The 12,652-nt window shown below is 37.1% G+C and overlaps 3 protein-coding genes and 1 long non-coding RNA gene across 4 annotated transcripts; 3 read left to right on the top strand and 1 right to left on the bottom strand.

Annotated features, from left to right (window-relative positions):
* Positions 1-2,496: 2,496 nt before the first annotated feature.
* On the bottom strand, positions 2,497-3,427 carry LOC139096968 (uncharacterized). The gene is made up of 3 exons (XR_011545013.1): positions 3,123-3,427; positions 2,785-2,938; positions 2,497-2,587 (listed from the first exon to the last, which is right to left on the bottom strand). It is a non-coding gene; the product is annotated as an uncharacterized lncRNA (long non-coding RNA).
* Positions 3,428-3,808: 381 nt separating this feature from the next.
* On the top strand, positions 3,809-5,365 carry LOC139096977 (uncharacterized). The gene is made up of 3 exons (XM_070648739.1): positions 3,809-4,050; positions 4,437-4,629; positions 5,119-5,365. Exons 1-3 carry the CDS (start codon positions 3,915-3,917, stop codon positions 5,321-5,323), a joined length of 534 nt encoding a protein of 177 aa, XP_070504840.1. The 5' UTR covers positions 3,809-3,914; the 3' UTR covers positions 5,324-5,365.
* Positions 5,366-6,519: 1,154 nt separating this feature from the next.
* LOC139096905 (uncharacterized) lies at positions 6,520-8,208 on the top strand. The gene is made up of 3 exons (XM_070648660.1): positions 6,520-6,939; positions 7,028-7,256; positions 7,621-8,208. Exons 1-3 carry the CDS (start codon positions 6,621-6,623, stop codon positions 7,745-7,747), a joined length of 675 nt encoding a protein of 224 aa, XP_070504761.1. The 5' UTR covers positions 6,520-6,620; the 3' UTR covers positions 7,748-8,208.
* Positions 8,209-10,899: 2,691 nt separating this feature from the next.
* LOC139096911 (uncharacterized) lies at positions 10,900-11,973 on the top strand. Its single transcript, XM_070648666.1, has 2 exons — positions 10,900-11,176; positions 11,709-11,973. The coding sequence occupies exons 1-2, from the start codon at positions 10,983-10,985 to the stop codon at positions 11,896-11,898; spliced, it is 384 nt and encodes a 127-aa protein (XP_070504767.1). The 5' UTR covers positions 10,900-10,982; the 3' UTR covers positions 11,899-11,973.
* Positions 11,974-12,652: the final 679 nt, after the last annotated feature.

Here is a 12,652-nt window from a genome sequence, read left to right as displayed (position 1 = left end):
TTTGGGGAAATTTGAATAAATGTGGTATTCAGGAGATATTGTGACGAGTTTTATGTCTTTAACCACTTTTCCGAAACGGAATCAACCTAATCTAGTTCTTCTAAATCAACCTGTTGGTGATAAGCCTCTACCGAGACCGAGTAAGGCGTACGGTTCAAGGTTCATGATGTGTTCAATTATTTTTAGCTTCACGAAGTATGCAGCGGCACCTTAATTGCCCACCATTGCTCAACCCATATTGACGGTGAATTTCGATTAAAAATGACATATTTTACTCACCAATTTCCTTCTTTTTACAGCACAAATTTTTAAAAATATTAAAAATCACAAAAACAGCCAACAAAATTAAATAAAACCAAAATGGTGGATAAGGCAGTTTATTAGCTTTTGGAGGTGGTGATGGTGTCGGATATTGATATGGATCATAATTATCGAAATTATCAAAATTGTATCTGAATTGCCTTGAGTCATAATTTTCGTAAAAATTGCTCATATTTACAATTTATATTTAGCACGTCTTAATTCCCTCAACTCTATATTCCTACTAAATGCATTCATACTGCAACTGCTCAACAAACACAAAACAGAGTGAGTCACATCACCTGTTGGGAAATTCAGACTTACACCATAACCGGTAAATGTGTTTTATTTTACGACGTCAGCAAAATATTTTGCCGTGTTTTCCGTCGGCATTTCTCTTTCGCATAGCTACATGTGCTCAAAACCTAAACAATCTTTTTTGTTGTTTTATTAAAAATGAGAGAAATTGTTTTTAGAGAAATTTAGAGAATAAAAGTACGTTGAGGAATCAACAGATGAATAATTGGGAATTGAGTATGACACATGTTTGCGTATGAGGATGTTAATTGAGGGTTCAAGGTTAAATTGATTAGAAAAGTCAATTATTATAACAAAAATATTTAATACTTTTTTATGGATTGATGATTAGGATTTTTATGTATGTTTCCAAAAATTGGGAGGCTTTCGTTTGGAGACGGTCTTCACTGGAGGCTCGACGTCAATAAAGGCTTATCTTCGTGGAGGCTGGCTTCCACAAGAAACTGGCGAACGGCTTCCAGTGAAGCCCCTCTTTAAATTGGAGCTTGTCGGCCTCTCTCGGTCGGTATTACTCTGTCATGGAATGCCTAGGCCATGGTATGGTTATTTAAACCAAATCAGGCATCAAGCTAGAGTCATAACGGAATTCAGTTTGTAGCGCGGCATACCATGACATAGTCATATTGGTTTAGAATAGAATCTTTGATCAATTAACTGTCTTATGGTATTCGGAATATATTGTAAATAATCAAAATAACCAAATTTTATGGCAAAAGAGCTCGTGGGCAACCAAAGATTTCTAGGAAGGAACCTGTAGATAGACACAATATTACACTTGGTACTGGTAATTAGCAGACGGAAGATCCAACGATAGAGCAAGCTTTAGGCGCCATCTGAGAAAAGCCATGATTCACAATTGACCTACACGACCAGATAAGAAAGTAATCAAAAACTCAAAAACAAGATGAGTCATCAAATCTAGTTCAAAACTCAATATAAATACGCAAATCAAAACAAAATACCAATTTTTTGACGTCAAATTTTCATTTTTTTTATGTCTTCTTTCGAGTCACATTCCTCTCTCATGATCATGTATCAAACGCACATGCTGTATATTTGTTGTTGTAGTTTTTGAGAATTGAGAGAAAAATTGTTTGAGGCACGAGAGAAGGAACAAGAGAATAAATTTGTAAACAAGAAGCGGCCGATGAATACTTGGAATTTGGATATGGCGTGCTTACCATTTGGTAATTTTTTCATATTTAATTTGAATGTTTCAAGTAAAAAATTGAAGTTTTTTTGTTGCAAAAAATTAAGAATTTTTATTTAATTATGTCAGTGTTGTACAACCTGTGTGATGCGGCACTTTTCGAAAAATACCATGAACAGCATATCATGTGCGGCTTTGCCATAAATGTGCTGGAACTCAAAAAAAATTGAGCAACTCTGCATTACAGGGCTGCACAACCTTTAAGTTTCCCCAGCTCACCTTGGTGGCAAGTTTTGATCAAAACCGAACACAACATACGGTACATGACACTTCCAAACCCACTAGTGTGCCGCAGCACACAGGTTGCCCATCACTGCTGTATTAGATCATCAGTAAACATCTACAGTTTTATAATTAGATCAGCACGACATGGCAAATCTCATACTTTGTTGTTGTCTCTTTCAAATCATCCATCAGCTGGCGCCTCTAATTCATCTTGAAGATTTGCGGTCAACACAGCAATTAAGCGTGTCTCTAAGCATAGCACTGACCTAAAGTATCATTATAAAATACCTTAAATTGCTAAATTTAATGATAAAGTCCCAAAAGTATGGTTCATTAAATTGCTAAGTAATTGGCTTGTCCTGATCGTTCTTCTTTTCCTTAACATTCAGGAACGTTATAGCTTCTTCATAATTTGGAGGATTTTCATATTGTGGAATGCTGTCACTTCTAGTTGGAGCAGATGGAGTTTCGACAGTTCGAGGTCGGATGGATGGCTGTGGTGTGCGGGGTAGATCATTGAGGAGGCTTTGGATGCTGAAAGATTTTGAAATTAGAAATTAAGGTTTTTTGGGTGTCGAGACTGATAAGTAGACCTTCTGATAAGTAGTTGGCAGGTCTCCATGGAGACGGTCCTCTTTTGGCGGTCATCCAGTGTGCGCTCCAGTTGAGGCCTGCCAACTCTGGTCGACTCAATCTTCAACATCAGTTGGCACTGAGCCTTTGATACTTACGATTGTTCTGTGTCAGCAATCATGGTGTATTGTTCAAAGACTCTATCAGTAATCACCGGACCTCGTCTATTGGGATCTCGTCTGTTGCTTATCTCTGATATGATTGCTACTGAAGGCTCTGATCGGGTTCTTGCTAGTGGATATTCAGGTCTTGCTGTTGGGTTAATCAAAAATTGAACAAAAATCAATATTAATTCCAAAATAGCACATGCCGGCTAGATGGCGTGACTCTGAGCAATTTTGAATCAATTCCAGCATCAAGTCAGTGTCATGCTGAGCCGGAACCGGTTTATAATCGATTAAAAGGCTTGTGCCATCCAGGAGCATGTGATACTCACGTTCATCCTCTTCCACAGTACAATTTTTATTACAATACTTAAATAGAGCTATAAAAGCAGTAATAACGATAAAAAGGAACAAAATAATTTCAGGTTTAGTCCTTTGAGACGAATTATATTGATGTTTATAGGGACTATCGTAATTGTATGAATAACTCATGGCTTAATTGGCTTTAATTGACTTAATAGACTTAATTTGACTTAATTTGACTTAATTTAACTCATTTATCTTATTTTTTGGTCTAAATCCCTTAAAATTTCAATATTTACTGAATATGCTTGCAAAAAAAGACACTTTGATGAATCACCAGAGTCTTAAAACAACAAACTACAGTTATGCGTTACGCAATTAAGAGAAATTAAGTAAATTTACTCAAAAATTCTCAATTTTACTCTCATAAATTGTCTTAAATTGAGAGGAAAAAATGATCAACAATGTCCGAAGAGAAGCATAACATTCGGTATTGTGAATTCAAGTTTTGGTGGGGTCGGTCATGTGTTACGTCACTTACTTATTGTCAACCGCCCCCTCATGTCCTCTTATTGAGGTTCATTTACATCTCAAGCAATGAAAATTTGAGCTGCAAATAGGATTTAGGGTCAAAAATCCCACGTTACCTAACTGCTGTACTCCCCCCATCCATGACGTCACTAATTGAATATTAATGCTTCCATTCTCTCATTTTTACGGATCGCTTTTATATTCTTCAGTTCTTTTGTTGTTGTGTTGAGAGTCAATTTGATGCTGATCGTGAATTTATTTTGAAATTAAATTAAGCAATTCGTGACAAAATGGAGTACACTAATAAGCAAAGTTTGAGTATTCATGTAATATTCATTATGGTGATACCAGTCATCTATGGAATTTATAGATGTTTTAAGTATTTGTGTCGAAATGATTCGTTTTCGAAAATGAGAGATTCAACAGGTAAATTGCATTGTTTTTACGATTTTGGGCATTTTGGAGTTGATTTTGTGGGACATATGGGCATATTACTCTAATAAGCGACGATCATGCTCACATGGTGCTGTCATATCATTGCCTATGAATGTGATCAGCTAATTGTCTGACTAATTGTGCCAATTAAATTCAAAATACATCAAAAATTGCTAAATATAATAAAAATTCCAACATTTTCAAATATGGAACTGTTCATTCGTATTTTCTGAGGCACTTCCTACCTCCCTACCTCTAAAATATCGACCCCACCCTAGCCAAAGCCCAGTTCAAACCCGAAACATCACCTGTAAACTGAAAAACCCCAAAAACAACCAATTTATTTAATAAAAACTCCAAAATTCTCCCCAAAACAGACTCATCAAGCTACTCTGCACCAGTTGCTGTGACATCTCACACACGGCAAGCTCCTGGATCAGCTCGTCCATCTGCAACACGATCAGATATTCCAAGACAACAGAGATTATTTAATACACAAGTTAAAATTAAGCAGCCGTACTCAAGAATTGGATGGGATGGTCAACGGACACAGATGCCGATGCCTCATCAGTAAGTTGAATTTTGGGGAGAGTTGGTAGTCAGAAATTGATGATCAGGAGTTGGTCTTAAGATTTCCCAAAGAAAACCGAGACCGAGATTTTCCGGATAGTCTCAAATGGACCCAAATGGACTCTAATTTTGGACTTCACAGGATTCAGAACTTCACTATGTTTTGAAGTCCAACTCTACTATGGTCAGGGCACTATTGAAGTTGGACTCTACTGTAGTTGAACTTTAGAGTCCACTTGGTTTCCAGTGAGGGTACTCGTTGCTAAGACCAAGCCCGAGGTTAGCCTGGTCCCCAACCAGGACCTTAACACTACAGTGGAGACTTGACTCTAGTAGATTCGGTTTCCAAAAAAAGTGAAATCCGGGCTCCACTGGAGTCGAACTTAAGAGTTCATTTTGACTACGATGGACTTTGACACCAGAATTCCTGTTAACTCTAAATTAAACAATCCTTTAAACTTCATTAACCTTCACTTTTCCATTTTTTAGAAGCCGTCAAATCGACAGAGACTCACCATATCACTCAAACCTATCTCAATCTTATACACATCATCAAACATCAACTTATTCACAACATTCAAACATTCCACAGCCATCTGCACCTTATTATAGAGAAGATTCATCTGATGTACCACCAAACTACAACGAATCAATGACATTTTTGATTAGAGATCATAAAGAGAGTGCAATGTAGATTAAAGATAGGAATTAAGTTCTAGTAGGCAAAGAGGGTGATTTCAAGGGTAGAGTTAGCTGAGAGTAATACTTATAAGCTTGGGCAATTAGTGTATTTCAGGTTAGTAAGCTCTCGAGAGTATGTTCTTTGTCTGGTTAGGTTATGGCGGACAATGTGTAGTTTAGGGAATTGAAAAATGAAGTTTTGTAATTTTCTGGAAATTGAGTTGATAGAAGATTGACCTCTACAGGGGTGTAGCTAGGCATTTTTTGATGGGGAAGCCAACAAATTTGTGTTTGGGAGAGGGTGTTATAGTCAATAGGTCAATAGACTTTTGTTGGAATATTTTGGGACAAGAAAAATCCTAGAAAATAGAATTATTTTTCAAAAATTGAAAGGGATGGGGGAGGGGAAGAGGAACCAAGAGGAACCAGGGAAAAGGGAAAGTCAGGCTGAGAAACTAAGCTAGAGAGAAAAGGGAGGATAGAGGGTTGTCCATCAAAACCCCACAACCCTTCTTATTCACCTTTAGACATCAATTTTGACAGTAAATACCGATAAATATTATAAAATTAGTTTTTAAGTTCCATAAAGTATTATAAGGCATCTATAAAGTATTATTATAATTCCATAATATATTTAATTCCATAATTCCATAAATAATTAGTCCATAAAGTATTATTTGGAATCTATATGGAGGTGGATTGTAGGAGACTTTGAAGTGTCAAGCTCCAGGAATGTAAAGATGGTCAAAAAGCCTGAAAATTATCAAAAATGCCAAAAATGGAAAAATTTGGTAAACAACGATCAAAATTTGTCAAAATATCAAGAAAACTGGTCAAAAATGGCTTAAATTGATTAAAAAATGAACGAAAATGGTCAAAAATATTCAAAATTTGATCAAAATGTGTTCAATCAGTTCCCAGGTCAGCTCTGCATCCATGAATCCTAATAACTGCTTTCCCAACTTTATATTCGTCCATTAGCATTAAGTCTCATTAAGCAAAAATTGTAAACTACTCAATATATGACAAACAAGTATTAAAAAACATTCCATTCCACACTCAACCCTTAAGTTCAAGGCCAAACGACATTAATGCTCAGAAGTCATAAACATTTTGTTCTAATTTAAATAAAGAGAAATTTTCTCACTAAAACCGTAAAAAAATGAGAGTAAAATTATTTTTTTGTGAAACAATTTTTCACCATCACATCATCTATTTCAGTCCGTCCATAGCCAGCCGCGTGCTTAGAAGATCAATCGAGTTTAAATTGAGTCAAATTTTTAATTGAAGTATTTTTATCATATTAAGTCATGGGTTCCTATAAAATCGATGCTTCGTATGAATCGTATGACAGTGGAACAGATGACCATTACAAGGAACCAGGATATCCAGATCACGTAAAAACAGCAGCACCATACCAGAATCTCAAATGGTATGACCAGTCAACCATCCAACCTGAAATCGTAACAGAAGCACTTAACCAGACAACAATAGCACCTGAAACGGAATCAGATGTGCCTGGAATTGCCATCTTCTTTTTCATATTTATGGGAATTTACTTCATCATATTCACTGCCGTTTTAATCTACAAATATTGTGAATCGAAACGATCTAAAAATAAATCTCCAAGTATGTATGATGTGATGCTTATGCTGACTGACTTCATGGCAATTTTATTCATTGACACAAATTAAAAAAATCTACAATTTTATTTCAGAACCAGGTCCATTGTTTGGTCAACCAGCGCAGTCATCAGCTCCAGTCTACACTGTGACAACGGAAAGGATCAAGCCAACAGCACCTTTGGCACAAATGCCACAGTTACATCCAGTACCAAAAAAAGATCAAAATGCACCATATGGACTTGTTGGAAAATCATTGTCACCTAAGGATATAAGCAATCCGATACCGATCAAAACTGCACCATGGGTTACGCCGGCTACACCGTAAGTTGGGGATAGTTTTTGGGATTTATTTGGTTAAGTTGGTTCGAATTTATGGGAATATTTATGTAAAATGGACTCAAATAGCACAAATCAGTTGAGTTAGAGCCACATCGTCCTTGGTTCGGATTTTTGATCGATCAATCGAATTATGTCCATAGAGTCTTGACTAAACTCAGTACAAATACTAAATTAGGATCATATTCTTATCCGACGTCAAAATCCCAAAAATCACCATATTTTTGACTTCATACCCAACCACACCCCTTCCCGGTCTGGTTAGTTACATCCAAAATTCCCACCAAAATCATCTCCTCAAACCAAACATTTTCAAGTTTCTAATACATCAATTTTCTCCCAATTTTAGCTATCACACACCCAGCGCTGGAATGCCATATCCAGCCGAAGCACCACGTCATCACCCAGCAGCAGCTTATGCTTCAGAATCACTCCCGAGCTATGACAATGTCCTAATTTATGATCAGAAAAAATGAGTTGATAACAGTTAGTGCTTGTGTGATCTCTAGGATTGGTTTTCGATGGAGCTCGAAGTCGATTTGGATTTTGTATGCAGTCAAGATGAATTGAGTTGACTGATTCATACAAAATCTGAATCGACTTCGTGCTCTGATTTTTAAGCTTGTAGATGGACACTTTTTTGGATAATTAATGTGGGCATTGAGTTAATTGTGTATTAATAGGAAGCTTTGAACCAAAGTAAATAAATAATGTTGATTTTTTTAATGTTTTTTTGATGAACAAGGTCAGACACTATTGGGAAAAATTAAAGTTACACTTTTGAAGCCTCAAATGCTGACTGCAGCTTTCAATTGTTAACAGTTCATAACCCGATTTTCGCAATTTTTAGGGATGGTGTCTGACATCAGCTTTCGATTAATGTTATTTGTTAAATGGTGAAATAAATGTAATTTTTAGAGCAATAAAATGATGAAAATTTACAAATTTTTAATCAATTTTGATCAATTTTTCGACATTTTTGACCAGTTTCTAAACTTCTGGAGCTGTAAGAAAAATTGAATAAATTACAGAATATCCCGAACAATACACCATGTTCACTTGGTCATCACTGTTCGTTGTATTAACGGTAGGACATGAAACTGCCCTGATTACATCTTTATCATATTTACCATTATTTTGACTCATTATTAAGACAAACTTGCGGTTTTCTAAAGTTTGCCGTTAAAATCTGAAGATACGTCTCCGAGTCGGCTAATCACTAATCATCTAAATGAGGATAGGTACTAGATTTGATGTAGATCCAACACAATACAAGAGTCGTCTTACCGGATTAAGCAGAACAATTCCCGACTTAATATTTGCATCGACTTACTTATCTCTGGGTGTTCTTAAGTAGCCCATGTAGCAGTATAGCTAAATACAGTGTTACAATTAGTATTGGCAATTGGAAAACAGAAGACAGTGATTGAACCAGTATTATATGCTAACTAGAGAACAGAGTCGGCCGAATTCCAACGGAGTCCGACTCCAGACCCGAGTGTACAAAGAGCACGCTAAGAGCATGCTCAAATTTTCGCTGAGCACGCTAGTGTGAGCATGCTCTTTCATACAAAACCTGATGTCACTACTTTACGCTTCTGAGCACGCTCAGAGAGCATGCTCTTTTAACGTGCTCAGAGCACATCGTGAGCATGCTCTAGAATGTGGTGTGACATAAGACATTTTTTGAAAAGTGTCATGTGACATAAAGTTGAGCATGCTCAGAGCATACTTAGGAGCATGCTCAAGAGCACGCTCACTGAGTATGCTCTAGAGCGTGCTCACTAAGCATGTATAAATATGCAAAATTTAAAAAAAATTTATTAATTTCACTTAGGGGAGAGAGAGAGGATGCACTTTTTAATCATATAATATTAGTTCTATTAGAAAATGTGTTTGTAATAAATCCTGTTTAATTAATAATCTGAAAAAACCAAAGTTAGAAAATTTCGCTTTTACATGGATTCGAACCTGAGACCGCTTCGTTGCTATATGAGACCATCGCCTTAACCATTACGCCACCGCTGTATTTTACCTAATAATTTATATATGGCAAAAACCATATATAAATGTTATGTTTTTTACTGATTAATTTTAAGAGTTTTTTGGTTATTTTTTTCGGTGTTTCACTGTATTTTCAGGTGGATAATTTTCATAGATTTTTCCAAGATTTTCCACGTTTCCACGTTGTGCTCAGAGTATGCTCTTGAGCATGCTCAACTATGTGCTCAGATGAGCATGTTAAAATTTCATAAATCACATTTCCTCGTTGTGCTCAGAGTGTGCTCTTGAGCATGCTCAACGATGTGCTCAGGTGAGCACGCTGAAATTTCATAAATCACATTTCCTCGTTGTGCTCAGAGTGTGCTCTTGAGCATGCTCAACGATGTGCTCAGGTGAGCATGCTGAAATTTCATAAACCACATTTCCTCGTTGTGCTCAGAGTGTGCTCTTGAGCATGCTCAACGATGTGCTCAGGTGAGCATGCTGAAATTTCATAAACCACATTTCCTCGTTGTGCTCAGAGTGTGCTCTTGAGCATGCTCAACGATGTGCTCAGGTGAGCATGCTGAAATTTCATAAACCACATTTCCTCGTTGTGCTCAGAGTGTGCTCTTGAGCATGCTCAACGATGTGCTCAGGTGAGCATGCTGAAATTTCATAAATCACATTTCCTCGTTGTGCTCAGGATGTGCTCTTGAGCATGCTCAACAATGTGCTCAGGTGAGCATGTTAAAATAAAATGTGGCATAATACACGAGCATGCTCAAGATATGCTCAGGAGCATGCTCAAGAGTATGCTCAGATGAGCATGCTAATATTTAAAATGCCATTTTGCATGAGCATGCTTAAGATGTGCTCAAGAGCATGCTCAGCAGTGTGCTCAGGTGAGCACATCAAAATTTTGATTTTGAGTATGCTCATGAGCATGCTCAGGTGAACGTGCTCACCTGAGCACGCTCAAAAATATTTTATATTTTTCGAGAGCACATTCAGAGTGTGCTCATGAGCGTGCTCAGTTGAGCATGCTATGGTGAGCACGTAAAACGATGAATTTGAGCATGCTCAGAAGCGTGCTCACAAAACTGAGCACGCTCTTTGTATACTCGGGAGAGAAGTCCGGACTCAACTTATTTTGAAGTTTGACTCATTTAGAGTTCGCTGAAGTCCAATTGGGGTCCCGGAGTCCTGCCAACTCTGACATGGATCACAGTTGATCTATGTGGCCAGCTAAGTAAATGAGCAATTAAAGCATTTCAGTAAATAAGATCAAATACATCAATAGAGCAGTTCAATCAAGTAAAACCACCTAATTTATGTGTAATCATTTACAGCAACCTTGCAAGCACATGTCAAATGTGTGAGGAAAAATTCAAATTTTATTTTTAGATTTACGCATTTTCATCTCCAATTTTTCAGAGCATTTTCTCAATTTATTTAAATCAACAGAGTAAATCTACTCAAATTTACGATTATTTTTTTTGCATTTTTTCTTGTTCCTTAACTTTTGGACATCTGTTTGGCATTCTCTACTTTACGATCAATTAAATTGTGCTATTTTGTTCAGGTTATTCTCACATTTGTTGTTGTTGCTACGCGAAACTCAATTTTTGTTATTTTCATTCTCTTTTTACTCAATATTCATCCACAGACGCGTTAACATGAACATTTTTTCAAGCTAAAAAGCAAATTTGTTTAAAGGACATAGAAATGGACACATTTATAACGTTAATAATATTTTTTGTGGTATTAATGCTGTTGATGTTTATTTGTGCCTTTGGATATCATCAGCAGTCACAGGAATTTCTTGAGGCACTTACAGCTGATGATGAACCGCAAGTGAAGGTTGTTAAGCATGATAAGCAGGATATTGGATGGAATGTGCAGAGTGATGGGAATGTGCAGTGAGTATTGTGATGTTGGGGGGTTTGTTAGGGTTCTTGGGGTCACTTTCTGGGTTGGAGGTATGGTATAGGACGTTCAGTATCCGTACTATTTGCTACAACATTGCTGCACCTTAGTACAGGACGGGAACACAACTTTGTCGAATCAGGTGAACCATTAGACCATACTAGGGATGTACCTACCTATACTGTACTGTACCTCCACCGAAAAAATCTGTTCCTGATGTCGGGGATTGTCCGTCTCAGTCACGAAAGTCATCCAAAACCAAGATTTCAGGAACCTATTGAGGGATTTAAGCATTTAAGATGCCGAATCTAGATATTCATGGGTTATATTCAGTGTTAGCTGAACTTTGGAGTTTCACAGCAAACCCACGTATCCGTAGACAGCTCGTAGCACGTCCCCAACTCAGGTTACAAGTGACAAAACCACTCCCAGTCCACCACCTGACCACCTAAAATTAGAAACCAAAAAAAACTAATCAATTTTCAACAATAAATCTATAATCAATTATTTCTCATACCTTTCTAGGTCTCCATATCCACCACAACCAATGCCAACACCAAATCCCGTAGTACTTCAACAATCCATGCCATATCCAGTGATGTGCACAACTAATCAGAATCAATCTGTTGGAATACTGCCTTATCCATCGGCACCAAACTCTCAAATGTATCAACCACCAAATTTTGAAAAATGGAGTGAAGGCACTGGATGTTAAAGCTGAAATAAAAATAAGAATTTTAAAGACAAAATAAAGCAAGGAAATGTGAAAAAAGAAAGAAAATAAATTAAATCATATGGTGAAATACATGAAAGAAGAAAGTAAATTGTGAGAGAGAGAAGCTTGTGTTGGGGGAAGAGTTGGGAATTGGGTGATTGGAATTGGGGAAAGTCTGCCAAATATCAGATACTAATGGGAGTCAATCAGGACCGTCCGGCTGCTACCGGTGGGAGTTGTCACCTGTCAACAGTCGCAATAGCCGTCAACTGCCGATGGTAGATCATATTCGGCAACTTCCACCGATGGGAGGGTCACCGATGAGATCTCCCATCCGTTCCCGATGTTGTAAGGTGTCAACGGCCACTGGTCAACTGTCGAGGGATTAACTGTCGGGCGGTCAACTGACGGGCCGGGTCGTCATTGACTCCAGATTGTAGAAGACAAAGAATGACAAAATTCATCCGATTGCCAACTCTGTTTTTGGGGTACATTCATAAATTACATACAACCACCCCCAATCCCCCCTCTCCAGAACACTCCCTTTGTCACTTCTTTACTTTACTACTAAATTAATACAAATTAATTGATTCAATTTCTTGTTTGTACACAAAATATTGACAATCTTCGACTCTCTCGCGCCTATCCGCATATCCAAAATGATTTCTAAAAATAGATTTTATTTTTGAATAAATTCAAACTTATTCTCATACTTAAATTTCGGATTTTTCTTCTCATTTTTTTTTTTGAGTTG

This window comes from Chironomus tepperi, unplaced genomic scaffold (genome assembly GCF_022539635.2).
Source record: "Chironomus tepperi strain 1889 unplaced genomic scaffold, CSIRO-AGI_Ctep_v1 contig_409, whole genome shotgun sequence".
Classification (NCBI taxonomy): domain Eukaryota; kingdom Metazoa; phylum Arthropoda; class Insecta; order Diptera; family Chironomidae; genus Chironomus; species Chironomus tepperi.
Note: the sequence above shows the minus strand (reverse complement) of the source record. Positions and strands in the feature narration are given on the sequence as shown.